The 15,228-nt window shown below is 34.0% G+C and overlaps 2 protein-coding genes and 1 long non-coding RNA gene across 5 annotated transcripts; 1 reads left to right on the top strand and 2 right to left on the bottom strand.

The window, feature by feature from the left end:
- The first annotated feature begins 250 nt into the window (after positions 1 to 250).
- LOC116124638 (protein EMSY-LIKE 1-like) lies at positions 251 to 6,369 on the top strand. 3 transcript variants are annotated; one of them, XM_031410362.1, is made up of 11 exons: positions 251 to 641; positions 1,952 to 2,179; positions 2,551 to 2,750; positions 2,851 to 2,960; positions 3,060 to 3,180; positions 3,388 to 3,609; positions 4,451 to 4,519; positions 5,253 to 5,522; positions 5,597 to 5,665; positions 5,750 to 5,813; positions 6,022 to 6,369. In XM_031410362.1, the coding sequence occupies exons 3-11, from the start codon at positions 2,652 to 2,654 to the stop codon at positions 6,066 to 6,068; spliced, it is 1,071 nt and encodes a 356-aa protein (XP_031266222.1). In that variant the 5' UTR covers positions 251 to 641; positions 1,952 to 2,179; positions 2,551 to 2,651; the 3' UTR covers positions 6,069 to 6,369. The 3 variants fall into 3 exon arrangements, with proteins under 3 accessions (XP_031266222.1, XP_031266221.1, XP_031266220.1); XM_031410361.1 differs by lacking the exon at positions 1,952 to 2,179 and having other exon boundaries at positions 3,391 to 3,609; XM_031410360.1 differs by lacking the exon at positions 1,952 to 2,179.
- Positions 6,370 to 6,390: 21 nt separating this feature from the next.
- Positions 6,391 to 8,684, bottom strand: LOC116124641. The gene is made up of 4 exons (XR_004127234.1): positions 8,516 to 8,684; positions 7,199 to 7,312; positions 6,801 to 6,999; positions 6,391 to 6,589 (listed from the first exon to the last, which is right to left on the bottom strand). It is a non-coding gene; the product is annotated as an uncharacterized LOC116124641 (long non-coding RNA).
- A 2,975-nt stretch (positions 8,685 to 11,659) lies between these two features.
- LOC116124639 lies at positions 11,660 to 12,860 on the bottom strand. Its single transcript, XM_031410363.1, has one exon. It carries the CDS (start codon positions 12,699 to 12,701, stop codon positions 11,727 to 11,729), a length of 975 nt encoding a protein of 324 aa, XP_031266223.1. The 5' UTR covers positions 12,702 to 12,860; the 3' UTR covers positions 11,660 to 11,726.
- Between the last annotated feature and the right edge of the window lie 2,368 nt (positions 12,861 to 15,228).

Genomic DNA, 15,228 nt, shown 5'->3' with positions numbered 1-15,228 from the left:
ATTATATATAATTTCTTGAAATTAGTTTTCAAAAATTTATATACAAATAAAAAATTAAAATAAAATGGTATTTACTTTTATTAAAAGGAGATACAATTAAAATTAGAAAGAATAAAATAGGTCCATGAAGTTAGTAAAAGTTACAAATAAATCAAATGAAATTTCAGTAAGATCCGTTAAGTTTGTAAAAGTTCTATAAGTCCACCTTGAAAGGGAATTTTTTGTATAAGGAAAAAAACTTATAAAATTGATGAATACAAACCCCTCTCTCTTTCCCTCTCCCTCCTTAATCCATTTTCCTCTCTCTCTCTCTCTCTCTCTCTGTATACAGAACCTCTCTGCCTTTCACTCTTTAAACAATTCCCTCTAAAACCTTTGAAAAACCAAAAAAGAAAAATAATATATATATTTTTAAGTCTCTGTAACGGGCCTGAAACGGTAACGTTTCACCATTGCTATCCCGACGCGTGAAAATAATCAAAATCCCAATCACCTTCTTTCCTCTATCTTCTTTCAAACCCGCGTTTTAGCTTCATTTCTCGTTTTGACTGTCTGGGTTTCTTGTTTTGTTTTGTTTCTTCGACGAAGAACTGAGTTTTTTGCGGTTCTTCTTATGGAATATGAAGTTTGCGATAGTAGCGGTGAGTTATTATTATAATTATTTTTTTTTTTTCACATTGTTTTGTATTCAATTTGTTATTTTGATTCTAGTTTTGTGCAGTTCTATTGTGATCTTTTATGTGGATTAGGGTTTTTTTTGTTTTTGATAAAAACTGTTTGCATTATGGTGTTGTGGGTGATTTGGGAAATTAGGGTTTAGGGTTTTGATTAATTAGTTGGTAATTTTCGTTATGGAGTGATACGGGGTGTAATTACGAATTAGGGTTTAGGTTTTGTTCTGGGGTTGCTTTTGCTTGAACCTTTTTTCGTGCTTTATTGTGTTAAGGCTTGCAGAAATGCTTAATGCAATTTAGAATTTTGGGTTTTGTTTTTGTTATTGTTTGGAACATAGAAAGGGTTTATGAAAGAAACATAGTTTTATTATGTGTATACTTGAAAACCATAAAAACCTTCCCTTAACTGGTTTCAAGGTTCTTGTTTTGTCATCAAGATTGAGTTTTTAGCAAGAATTATGTGAGTGAAGTGACAAAAGTGGTCTTTTATCTTGGTTTCTCCCGTTAGTAGAATGAACTGCATGCGGAAATGAAAGAAAACAAAAGTAAAGTGACTTTGCTATTTGTGGAACCATATTGAAAGATTATTGCAAATGGCTTGCCGCTGTTTGGATTGTGCCAGTTGGCTATGCTGGTACGGTATGTTGTGTAATGTCAAAAAATTTAGAAGTGGTTTCAGACATGGAAATACGTAAAGGGGACATATGGAATGAAGGGTAAGTCGACAATGTTGTGTAGGTGTATATGTATCATGGAAAAAAAGTTGATAAAACTAGAGGACTTTAAGTGCTTAACTGTGTGGAAACTAATGAATCAGTAATTGGAATGCTCATACAGTCTACTGAGATGAAACAGAGTGGAGTCAAATAACAAAAATTTATTATGGAACTTTAAATTTAAAAAGTAAAATCTGAAAATTTTAATAGCTGGAGACATATCTTTCCAAATTAGTTTATTTTGTCTAGGCAATTTTTTTATTTTCATTTTGCTAGACTTATTTTTTTGTGCCTGAATTTTAACTTCTTGGGACCAATTTCTTTCTAGATTATTTTTCCATGTATTATATGTTTTGGAATATATCAATCTCCTTGTGGAAAAGTGTTAAATTTAGGAGGCGTTTTACATGTAACTTGTAGAAAATGATTTTTAATTTATCTAATTTGAAATTAAACTGAACACTAGAATCTACTTTATAAACTTTCAGACCATGTCTGTGAAAGCCTAAGGAGAGTGGATATAAATTCAAGCTTATCCTTGTAAATTTTCATGATGTATAGGTTTATTCACAGAAAACTGGAGGCGCTTTTTGCCGTTCCTAGCACTATGGATATAATTATTTGAATCCCCTTGTCATCTGACCTATATGTGGAATTAGATGTTCAAAGAATGATGTAATGTTGTCCTTAATGTGACAAAATTACCAACAACAGTGTTGACTACAAGTTTTTGTTATATTTATGATCCAGAACGTGCTCCAGCCAAAGTAAAACAGAATTCTTAAAGGGGTATAAGCTTTATTATGTTTCTTGTGCCCCCTGCTGTAACTTACCTTGTGAAGTTTGTACTGATTCTTCGTTTATATACTTGATTTCATTAGATTTTGTCATTGTTGTATTACATATTAAATAGTTTGAACTTATTATGGAATGATCTGATGTGAGATAACTGAAAAGTTGATATATCTTATGAAGCTTTAAACATCAATAAAATCCTGACATCTATCTATATCCAATGTATGGATTGATGATAAACCTTGCACAAGAGCGCCACACCCAAGACCATTTACTGTCCTTTTGATGCTTAATGCAATTTCTGCTCTATCTGTAATAATTTTGGTACTGATGATCATGTCATGTATGCGTTATCTGAATTGCAGGTACTGATGATGATCTTCCTTCACATCAAAATAGAGCTCGAATAGGTAGCCGTGTTACAGTGAATGGACGATCTGCTGTAGGTTCTGCCCCGTTTTCTAGGATGCATAGTGACATGGAAGCTCAAATTCATCAACTTGAGCAAGAAGCTTATTGTGCTGTTTTGCGGGCTTTTAAAGCTCAGTCTGATGCCATTACTTGGGTATTTACTTTTTCCTTTTTCTCATGTCTTTTCATACTACTGTAAATTAGTTTTCCTGCTATTTTTTTTTTTAATATTCCATTCGATCCCCTTCGTATAGGAAAAGGAAGGTTTGATAACAGAACTTAGGAAGGAGCTTAGAGTGTCAGACGATGAACACAGGGAGCTTCTGACCAAGGTCAATGGCGATGACATTATCAAAAGGATAAGGTTTGAATGCTTCATGAGAAATTTTCATTGTTGTCATAAGTAATTAACTGCAAGGAGTCTTGTGGCTTCTGACTGTTAATTGATCATTAATTTGATCAGGGATTGGAGACAGGCAGGTGGACACCAAGCTGCTAGGCTTGCCACATCTCAGCCTTCCCATGATCTGTTACCCAGCCCTAGTGTTTCTGCATCCCGCAAGAGACAGAAGATGTCTCAATCGGTATCTTATCTTTCACTCACTGTGCTATAACCTGATTTTTAATCTCTGCCAGCAGCTCCATTGATTCAGCCAATCATCTGTGGCTGCAAACTGAGGAGCTGCTGGGATGCAGAGGCAAAATGCTGAAATTTTCATGCCAATTACTTGTAATTGAAGGACAAAGATGACTGTAGATTGACCTGCATTTTTTTTTTTTCAAATTCTTAGCAGGGTCAGCAATTGCACAGTTTACCCATGATGAATCCATTGCAGTACACATCTGCCGGTGCTGCTGGAAATAGATCATTTGTAAATCGCAGTTCTTCTGGTGCCATTTCTGCAAATGAACCTGAAGGGGCAAATTCTTTAGTTGGAAGGAAAGTATGGACAAGATGGCCTGAAGACAACAACTTCTATGAGGCTGTCATTACTGATTATAATCCTGTAGAGGTATGTTCAAAGACCAACCTTTTTGCATTGTTTTTAATTTCTAGTTCACAGAATATTGATCATGTCTTCTTTATCTATTCTTTTTGCCTTTTTCTAATCTTTATATATTTTTCTATGTTTTTAAATCAATTGTTCCCATCATGACATTGGGTAAGAGGTTTTGGATTTAGGGGAAAAGTGCAAATTTTAGGCTTCACTTTTGAACTTGTGTGTCCTTAAGAGTTTAGAAAAGGTTCCTTCTCCATTCTCCAATGATCAGGAAGTTGCAATAAATTAATGAGCAGTATAGTTTTGTACCTGGTTTTTGTTCTGGGTTTTTGTTTTGGTGATGTAAGGAGTTTCTGCTTGGTGTTTTGAATCTCCAATTTTCTTTGCTGATTGGATAACCTGAGTTCTTGTTATGGACGTTTTTTCAATTTCACATAAAACGTTCTTTACATAATGATGTCATATAAATCAGTCCGTAAACACAATGGTTTATACTGTTTCTTATTCAAAAAAAGTATTATCTGCACCACCAACCAATACATTTATACCACCTATGATGTTTTTTCTCTCTCAACAATCTTTACCATTAGTGTAATTGGTAGGTATAAATTTGAAAATTATGTGACAAGTATGTATTGGTTGTTGGTATGGGTGATGTGGTACCCCTGTGGTATCCTTGATTTTCTCTAGAGTGATAATTGTAATGCCTTGAGGCTTGTGCCTTGACTCAAGTTGCAGAATACCTTCCCTATTAGAAATTTTTGGGTTTGTTTAGCAATTGATTTCATCATCTTATTGGATGTAGTTTTGCCGGTGGGCTGTTCTGTCATCACCATTTTTTATTTCTTTGCAGGGCCGACATGCTTTGGTTTATGATATTCAAACAACGAATGAGACTTGGGAATGGGTTAATCTGAAAGAGGTAATTATTGTTGCCCATTTCATAGCTGATACCTTGGTGCAGCAACCATCTCAATACATTGGTAAACATAAATTTTATATCTCTGAGTTAGTCTTTTTGAGGGCTCCGCTGGTCCTTGGGATTCTTCTTTTTCTTTTATTATTTATTTATATAAAAGTGTACAGATTGTTTCAGTAATTTGTATAATGATTCTTTATAGTTTTACATACCCCCATCAGGCTTTTCTGCTGATTGAGTAGACACCTGGTCCACATAATAATTTATTTTCATATTTCCCAGTCAAAAGTAAAATTGATTATCCTCATCCTTGTATAAAATTTGGAACTGTTTCCAAATGTGTGCTTGCACATTTTGATGTATTGTTCAAGGTGTAAGTTGCACTAGGTTGGGTTTTAGCGCACCCGAAGGTAGGTTGTCAGGGTTTGTGAGAAGAACTTTGCCTTATTTTAATGCTATAAAAAATTTAAGATTGTGTTGTCACAGTATAGTAAATCAGTATTTTTCACTTTCTTTTTGTTTTCATAACTTCACGCCCGCCCACTTTGTATTCATGTGTGATGTGATGGTCCTGTTTCATTCCTACATGTTTAGTTTTTAGTGAGTGTGGCTTTGGTGTTCTGTCTCTCTCTTTGAGGATTGCATTTTTTTTTGCCAAGTATTTAAGCTTTAGGTGTTCTTTGTCTGTCTTATTTATCGTAGTTGGTAACAAATATTATTAGTGTAATGGTTACAGATTTCTCATGAAGATATACGGTGGGATGGTGAGGACCCAGGTGTATCATATCGAGGGGGGCACGGTGGGCAAGGCCATGGAGTTAAGAAACCTTTTGGCCGCGGTAGTCATCCTCCAGGTGCTGGAAAAGGGAGAGGATCCTCAAAGGGTCAGGGTCAGGGTCAGGGTCATGTTCAACTTAGAAAAGAATTTATGCCATCACAGAATAGGATTGAAAAGAATGATTCTGATGATATTGAATTACTTAACACAGAGACACTAGTACAGGAGGTATGTTATGATTTCAGTCAATTCGTTGATCCATTATCATGTCAGTTTCTTACATTTCTTCTTAACATTAACAGGTGGAGAAGATTTTCAATGCAATTCATCCAGATCCTCTAGAGCTCAATAAGGCAAAGAAAATGCTGAAAGTAAGATCATTGGTGTATGCTGATCAATTTCTCGTGAACCCTTGTTTTGCATTTCAAACTTGACCATTGTCATACGCAATGCAGGAACATGAGCAGGCACTACTTGAAGCAATCTCAAGGCTTGCAGATGCATCTGACGGTGAAAGTGGTAATAAATACATGTCTACACGTTAATATGTTTTGCATTCTTCTGCCTGTAGTTTTTGTATCACTTTTGTTTGACGATTGACATTGTTGTCTTACTGTTGTCAGTGACTAAAGACGAAATAGTTAAACGGTCACACCTTCATGTGTATTCTCTGTCAGTAATCATCTGTAATTTTATTTTTATTTTTTCCTGTTTTGCTTTAATTCAGATGGAGAACAACCATTTTCACATGGACAGCTAATGGAACATGAATGACAGTGGAAGCACCACATCAGTATACCAACTTGAACCCCTCTAGGGCCAATAAAAAGAAAGGACCATGGTTTTGAAGTTGATAACCGAATGGTTGGAAGGTCAAGTTGGCATCATATAAACAAAAAGATGGGAAGATATCATCGAGTTTCGTTTATTTATTTAATTTTTTTTTTTTTCAAATTGTTGGATTTTTGCCTCTTTGCAGGGACAAGAAAATGGCTAATGTAACAATGCAGTGCCCTAACTTATGATGCAGAATCATTTGGAACAGATCTCATTCCTGCACTTCATCCTTTTCGGATGTTGGTGTCAGCTTGAGAGCTAGGTCTATAATGTAAAATCATTTATAGAAGCATCTAACAATGTAAAGATTGATTTTTTTCAGTAAACTTTCTCTGCTTCTGGATGGTTGATTGCACTATTCCAATGGCCCTTGAAATACAAAGCTCTTTTTCGGAGAAATCCTTGCTAATCCATTTGCTTTTAATGATGTTTTGAGCATGTTCACCAATCCATCATTCCTGCAACTCAAAACCCAGGAAGAAATTAATTAATTCAAACATGCAATAATGGTGAACAACTCAAATGTATCCAAAACACAGCAGAACAAGTAAATTAATTGAAGCCGCAATCATGGAGAACAACACAAATCTATTTTAGTTTACATCTCTATATCTAAAAATAAATCAAAGTTCTTTAATGCAAAAAATTGCTACTTAGGGAATCTCGTACCTTTAGTTTCATTAGCAATTGCTAACTGCTAACTACCAAGGCTTCAGTTGCTGCAATGTTGCGATGAAACTCCAGGATTAACTCCAAATGAGCACTAGGCTTTTGATGTTATGTGAGCATTCCGTTATCGTGCTGCTTCACTTCTGAATAAACATTCATGGTGGCCATAAGTCTCAAAATCTGGATCTGGTGAAGTCTCCTGATAACAAGAGAACCAGGATAGTAAGCATCTATACCTAAAACACAGATTAAGTCAATACACTATAAGTAATGATGAAATGGTTGTCGCTGCAGTTTTCCCTAATGCTAAACAGAATCAATTTTGAATGCTAAAAGTAAAATATTGAAGCATTTCAGATTTCATAACCAACAGAATATGTTCGGCATAGGTTACATACCTTCAGGCCTCTAACTCAAGCAACAGAGAATCGCAGAAAGCGGTTCAAATAAGCTTTCATTGATTTCTTCTGTATAGGGCATGCTTGCCTCGGTGATATATAAGGCCTGCAGCTCTGCATTTATAGAAGCAAACTTATAAGAGTATACATGAAAATGAATTTAAGAAGATTATAAATTAAGCTCACAGTTTACACTCAGGCAGACAGAGACCATATCACCATACATTCTATATTTCTATGTACAACAACAATGCAGAAAAGTACTGGCAGGGTTATGGATTAAATAATGAGAAACCAGATAACCTACTAAATACTTGGAATGGGAATTTGACGGGTACTCAAACCCCAATGGCACATATCTAAAAACAGAAGAAGTGACACAAGTAGACTATGAGATGAGTACACCCGGATACAAATTCAAACCCACTTCAGACATACATTTACCATGTATAAACCAAAATAGAAGTTACGTCTGTTACGAAACCATGATCAGTGCATCCAACAGTATTGTCATGTCTCTAATTAGAACTGGTTTTTGCCTTTTCGGACATCAAAATGAACAGAGACTCTTGAGTCCATTACACTCCCTACTTGAATACAACCATAAAACAATGCTAAAGTCCTCTGAAAATTTAACCAGTTATCAGTCCAAGAACAAATCAAACCTACTTCTAAAATCTACAGAGCCGTTTTTATAGATCATTTATTAGCACACATGGGATCTGCTTCTCTGGAACCTTAGCATCGTTTATTAGCACACATCGGATCTGGTTCTCTGGAACCTTAGCAATAGCTTGGGATAAAACTGCCTAAAATTTAACCATTCACCTTATCTTGTTTAACAGATTAAGTTATTCAATACAATTAATTAACTCTATTGCATAAAAAACAAGTGAATAGATGTAAATCTGAGAATCTAATGGCTCCAATTCAGCATAAAACAGATCATATCAAGCAAAAAAATCACCATAAAGGATCAAGATACCAATCAAAAACCTATAATAACCCAGTACTTCCAATTCATGATAATCAACCAATACCAATACCAAAACAAAACAAAACCCACCTCAGAAACACTAAATTTAATCTTCATAAAACTTTCCAAGAATCAAAACCTCAATCAAGCCAAGAAAATTATTTCATTTTGAAAATTTTGGTACTTAACAGAGCACTTTCATGTTGTTTCATTCCCATGCTCCATAAAACAGATCATATCAAAACAAAACCCTAAAAACATAATAAGCTTCAATTTACCAAACTCAAAAACACATTCACGATCATCAACCAAGCTCAATACAAAAACAAAACATAACCCACCTCAGAAACACTCAAACCAATCTTCAAAGCAAAACTTTTCAACAATTTAAAGGCTCAATCGAGCATACAAATCAATGATCACCCATCAAAATAAAACCCTAGAACCAAACAAACACAATCAATTTAATCAAAAATTACTTGTTAAGGAACCATTACATTACTGAGTCTGAATGAAAATTGCAAGAGAGAGAGAGAGAGAGAGGGTTGGCGGTTGAGGCTGTCCTGTTGCGGAAGAAGAAAAAGGATAAAGAAATTTTTATTACAATTTTGAGTTGTTTTTTCACTAAATATTTATATTTTCCCAGGTATTTTTTTTTTTATATATATATTTGAATAATATGATTTTATATACAAAATTATTTTTCTATATAAGAAAGCTTGCTTTATACTATTCAAAAATAATTTTTAAAAAATAAATTACTCAAAAATAATGGTTTTTATTTCCCTTATTTTAAGAAGAAAATTTATTTAAAATTCATATAAACTATATTACAATATATATTTCTCTCAAAGTTTTCATATAATTAATTTTATTTTTCTATTAAACTTTTAAACGAAAACCTTAATTAATTATATTTGTGATATAAATATCCAATAATGTTTCTATGTTACCAAGCATAATACTAGTAACATTGAATTATTTGATGTTGTCAATAGGACAATATGTAAGGTTGTAGTTTCTTATTGAACAATGTTACAGTTATCGAAGAATATATATCGAATTCATGTATCGAATGACGTAACATCAACTTGTTTTTTTTTTAAAAAGAAATTCATAATTAATCGACGATCAGAATAGTACCACGTCATTCAGTGCATAAATTCGATGCGCATTATTCGATAATTATATTATTTTCTTTTCATATTAGTGTTATTTAATAACAAATTATGAATATAAATTAAACGATATATTATTATAAAATCACAACAAATAATTGGTAAATATTTCAATTTTGATGTCGTAATCAATAAAAAGTTAATGATTGATTACGAGAAATAATTGGTAAATACCAATTCGATATTAATGATTGAGCAAGAGATAGTACTATTGTAATATTATTAGAATGCCCACGTAATTGTTATAGTTTAAAAAATAATCAATTAAGTTTTAAGATACATCGATAAATATTTGGAGTAGTATTTTTGAAATAAATATTTAGAATAGTATTTTTAAAATATTATTATTAGGTAGAGCTGAGGTAGAATTTGAAAATTAAAAATAGTTGAATAATTTAAGATAGGTTTTTAAGAATAGAGAAACAAATATGTATTTTGATTTGGAATATGAATGAAATAGGGAAACAAACGCGTATTTTAGTTATTTAGAGTAGTATTTTTGAAATAAGATAGAATTTAATGATTATTACGAGATAGGATTTGAAAATAAAAAATAATTAAATAATTTGGAATAATATTTTAAAAATAGGGAAACAAATGTATATTTTGATTTAAAATACAAATAGAATATTTAAACAAATGCATTGAAAAGTATTTGGTAAACAACTTTTAAAACCAATTAAGTTTAAAATTGATTATTCATAGTCTGTTTTATAAAATCAGCTTTATAAAATCATTTTATTTTCAAAGCTGATTTTGTATGTGTATATGATAAATATACCCATATAAATTCCTTGAATTATAAAGTTAACTTAAATAAACATTTGATTTATTAAATAAATAATTTAATAATTTATCTATAAATAAATTGAAATACCCGTGCCAACACCAATGGTAGTCAACCACCGGTCAACAATAACCAACAAGGGCACGTGGGTGCCACATTCGATCCTATCAGTATTAGAATCTTCCGACATGACGGAATTCGACTAAATAACCGGATTCCAACGTCGGCGGCCGAATATTCCTTTACCTTCTACGGCCAAAATAGACATTAGAATCTAGTGATATAAAGAGGATGGCACAAATATATCATCTTTGATCATCGGTCAATTGTTGTTGACCAGTCGTTGACCGGCATGACTAGTCAACAAATTTTTTATTTTTTTGTTGAATTTATAATATTTATTAAATGCTTATAAATAATAAAATACAAAATTAGAATAATGAATATATTTTAAAAAATAAAAATTTCTTTTTAATCCGTGTGTACATGACAATAATTTCAAAGTCTAATTCACCAAATACATAATCATAGGGTCCGTTTTGTTCATTATTCTGATAGTTTTTAGAATACTATTTTAAAAAAAGTTAAATTGGGTGAGCATTACGATGTAGAATTTAAAAATTAATAAAAATATCCCTTATATTTATTTATTTACTAAACACCCCTATAATAAAATATTTAAAGTTAACAAAAACACCCTCAACCCACTCTTTAAATACGAACAGTCAGCCACCACCGCCAAAGGGTGGCCGAAGTCACCGTATCGACGCATGACCTGCTGGATCTTGCCGGTCGTGCGTTGACACAATCTTTTCTGGCCAGATCCACCGGTCGTGCGTCGATACGACATTTTTTAGCCAAATTCATGATAGATCTGGCCGAAAAATGTCAGATCGACGGCTAGATCTGGTTGCATTTGGTTGTCAACGACAACCGAAGATACAACCGTCGTTGAAGATTGTCTACGGCCAAAAATCTGGCCGTAGATTTGGTTAAAAAAGCTAGATCGGCCAGATTTAGCTAACAGTGCGTCATTACATTAGATTCCAACCAACTTCCGACAATGATAGTCAGAATCTGGTAAATGTGGGTTATTAGGGTGTTTTTGTTAATTATTAAAAAAAATTTTTAGAGTTGTTTAGTTAAATTATCAAATTTATGGAGTTTAAAAAAAATTGATTAATTTAAAATAATATTATGAGAATAAGTGAACCAAACAAAAATTTTTTGTTTAACTTTATTAGAAAAACAACTATGCGCCAAAGCGGAGCCATAGATTTTGAAAATCAAAATAGCATTTATTTACCAAACACTTTCCAAATTATTTTGAAAGTTGATTATTTTCAAAGTTGGGGAAAAACTGATTAAATTATAAATGTTGATCATCCATTCATATCATCAAATTGAATTTAAATAAATTTAATTTGGATCCAAACAAAACCAATACAAAATCTTATTAAATTAAATTACCAACATTATTCCACATGTACTTCTCTAAACAAACGCAAAATATTCGGACAGTCCCTTATAGTTCAACATCTTTACAATAACAACCCTAAACAAAAATTAAAGAAGATCTTCATGACATCAAACCTGAGCCTTCAATGCCTTCTTCAACTCCTCGTTCACATCTCCCTCCATCGCCGCCGATCTCTTCTCGTTACTCCGGCGACCCGAATTCAAATCCCGGGTCGGGTTCGGGTTCTTGTTTACGATTTCTTGTCGAAGATCTTCGACAGCTTTCTTTAAGAAACCATTCTCGGTTTGCAAAATCTCCAACTGTCGTTTAACGTTAAAACACAGCTCGGCCATATTAGCGTTACCCGCCACGCCCAGTTCCTGGCCCATTAGCAGTTGTTTTTTGTTATCTTTGTTTTTTTCTTTCGAATCTGCGCCGTCCACGTGTTCAATCCCGATCTTGTTCATAACCAGAAACGGAATCCTCTTAAAATTGATCCCAGCCGTTGGTTCGGCACTCGTATCCGCAGGAACCCTAACTCCCCATCGGATGTTCACGACGGCACGTGACTTCACCGGCAAAGCAGTCCTCGCCGCCATCTCGACACCGGATAAAATCCCGGCGAAATCAGCCGCGGATTTCGACGGCGAAAGGGTGAGCTTCTTCAACATCGGAGACTCCACGACCTCAATCGACGAATCATCCTCCCCTGAAACGGCGCCGTTCTGCGGCTTGAACACAGACGACTGAGACTTCTTAATCGAGAAGTCACCGAACTGCGGCTTGAAGTGAAGCATGAAGCTAGGGTTTCCACGGCCGAGCAAATTGAACTCGGCGCTCATCAACATAGAGCTCGAGATCGGCGAACCGAATGGTCCAGTTCCGGTTTTAACCACCAACGAGAAGGGGTTCCACGTGTCGTTAGGACGGTAAGCAATCTTGACGGACGGTCCAGATTCGAAGAAGGTGGAGAGATTGAGAGTGAGCTCCTTGGACTCGCCGGCGATGATGCCGGATTGAAACGGCACGCCCAAGATTGAGAGAGGGACTTTGGCTCGCAGAAGGGGCTTCTGGTCTTCGCGAAATTTCAGAGAGGCTTTCATGTTGAGGAAATTTATGAAATTTTTATGGGGAAGATGAAGAAGGGGGAATTTCTTATATGGGGTTTTGCGGGATTTTGAAAATGGAGAAGGTGAAGAAGTGAAGCGGAGATTCCGCCATTTTTTGGATTGATTTTGGAGGCGTCGGGGGTTTCAGTTTTCGGTCAGCATGTGTCTTGATTGGGGATGCGATTGAAATGACTTAATTTAAAATTTTGAGTTTTCGAAATTTTATTTATTAAATGGGAGTATTTTTTTTAATAACGCAACTTTGTAATATAAAGCTTTCTATTTAACGGCCCATATGGGTCCGTTAGTTTAATTATATTTTTTCAACCCTATTAATACTATTTCCAAAATAAACTTTTGTTTTCTTATTTTAAAAATACTATTATATTTTTTCAATTTCTTTAAACCCCTTAAGTTTATTAATTTAACTAAATACCCTCCAAAAAAAAGTTTAGAAATTGATAAAAACACTCTCACCCACCCATATTTGCCAAATTCTAGCCACCACCGCTAGAAGGTAGTTAGAATCTGGTATAATGACGCACTACCGATTGAATTTAATCGATAGTGCACCGATCTATCATTTATCGGCCAAATCCACTGTGGATTTGACCGAAAAAAGCTAGATCTACTGCCAAAGATCTGGCTATTGACAGCTAGATCTTTGGCCGTAGTTGGTCTTCAACGACAGCCAAGACATGGTCGTCATTGACCATCAATGATGGCCATATCTTTGGCCGTTGTTGACGACCCAACACGGTCAATAACGGCCAGATTTGACCTTTTTCGGTCAGATCCATGTCATCTTTGTGTACAACCGATCAGATTCAGCCAGTCATGCATCATAACGCCAGATTCCTGGCAACTATGTGTGGTGGGGATGTTTTTATTATTTTACAAAAAAATTATATGTTTGGGTGTTAAGAAATTTGCAAACCTATAGGGTTTTTTGTTCATTTTTAAATTTTACTTTGCAATAATCACTCAATTCTACCTAACAATAATATTTAAAAAATACTATTCAAAATAATAAAACAAACACATGCATGAGATTTTTGAGATTATAATGTTAATTATATTTTTTTTTAATTTCAAAGTTTAAAGGACTTTATTATAGTTGATATTACTATTTTCAGTTAATTAATAATTTTTTTTATGTAATTAGGTATAATACTTGTATAAATTTATGAAATCATTTTGACTTGGGATTATTTATATTTCATAAAATAAGGTTGGTTGAGCCTGGGTTTAAATGTAACTTTTGGGAAAATGAAGGGTAGAGTTTGACGGAATGGATGAGCTGGTGAAAGGTGGCAAAATAAGAGCCATTTAAATAATTTCTGAAATTTGAAATTTAAAAAAGTTTGGAAATTTTATTGCTGACTCATCACTGGCGCGCTTGCTTTTTTGTCTCCACGTCATGCACAGTGCAGTTGGTTTGTTAGATTTCACTGTTTTGCTAGCTTCTCTTGACTTCTTTGACTCAAGTTCAGAATACACGTGTCATTAAAAGGAAATAATTTTTCCATAACGAATAGGCATAGCAATGGGGCGGGGTGGGGCGGAGATCTCATTCACCGTACTCATCTCCGCCCTTAAAATCACTCCTAACCTTCGCCCCATCCTCATTACGAAGATGACAAGAATTCCTCTTCCCCACTCTAAAGGGGAATGTTAGAGGTTCGTCCTCGTCCCGTTAATTTTTTGTAAACATAAATTAATTTGAGCATTATCAAATATAGTAGTTAATTCTAGTCCACGTGATAAACACTTAAATTAATCGTTTAAACATAATTAATTATACATAAATATGGGTCAGGGTTTGTTCTTGTTCAATTATTTAGGGTGAGGAAAATTGGGAAAATATGGGTTTATATAGATAGAATAGTTGTATAATTAGGTGAAATATAGGGGTATTAGCGAAAAGTAAATATATATATATATATATATATATTTTTAATTTTATATATTATATACGAGACAGGGCGGGGGAAAGGCATCACCCACCCCTGCCCCATCCCCGAGGACGGGGATTAAAACACCCCCCACCCCTGCCCCTATCCCTAAAAAAACCGAGGCTTCCCCGTCCCATATGGGGCGAGACGGGATGGGTCCCTGAAATCCCGAGGAATATTATCATGCCTAATAAATAATGCATATATAATTGACCAATTATAATGTATTTGATTGTCACCGTAATAATATGATATATTGTAATTAATCAAATGTACATAGGAGAAAATATTAATGTGAGATGTATCATGTTACCAAATTATGGTAAGTGCATATATTACTAATTAACATTATACATTATAATTGATGAATGTGTATGCGAGACGTTTACATGAAACGGTTTACCAACTCATGATACGTTACATGTATTAGCACGACAATTAGTAATTGGATATAATAGAAAAGTAAAAATTAGGCCCAGTATATTATATGAATTTTAAAATATTATAGGTAACTCTTATAAAATTATATATAATCCTCTAAAAACTGATCTAACCACCATCTGTCA

The sequence above is a fragment of the Pistacia vera genome, unplaced genomic scaffold (assembly GCF_008641045.1).
Source record: "Pistacia vera cultivar Batoury unplaced genomic scaffold, PisVer_v2 Contig154, whole genome shotgun sequence".
In the NCBI taxonomy this organism is placed as follows: Eukaryota; Viridiplantae; Streptophyta; class Magnoliopsida; order Sapindales; family Anacardiaceae; genus Pistacia; species Pistacia vera.
This window is presented reverse-complemented; position numbering and strand designations above follow the sequence as displayed.

Excerpts from the sequence above, each read along its gene's own strand:
- LOC116124638 (XM_031410360.1), top strand. The coding sequence starts at position 614 with ATGGAATATGAAGTTTGCGATAGTAGCG. Across the intron at positions 4,520-5,252 it reads AATGGGTTAATCTGAAAGAG|ATTTCTCATGAAGATATACG; the intron begins GTAATTATTGTT and ends TAATGGTTACAG. Across the intron at positions 5,666-5,749 it reads AGGCAAAGAAAATGCTGAAA|GAACATGAGCAGGCACTACT; the intron begins GTAAGATCATTG and ends TACGCAATGCAG.
- LOC116124639 (XM_031410363.1), bottom strand. The coding sequence starts at position 12,701 with ATGAAAGCCTCTCTGAAATTTCGCGAAGACCAGAAGCCCCTTCTGCGA.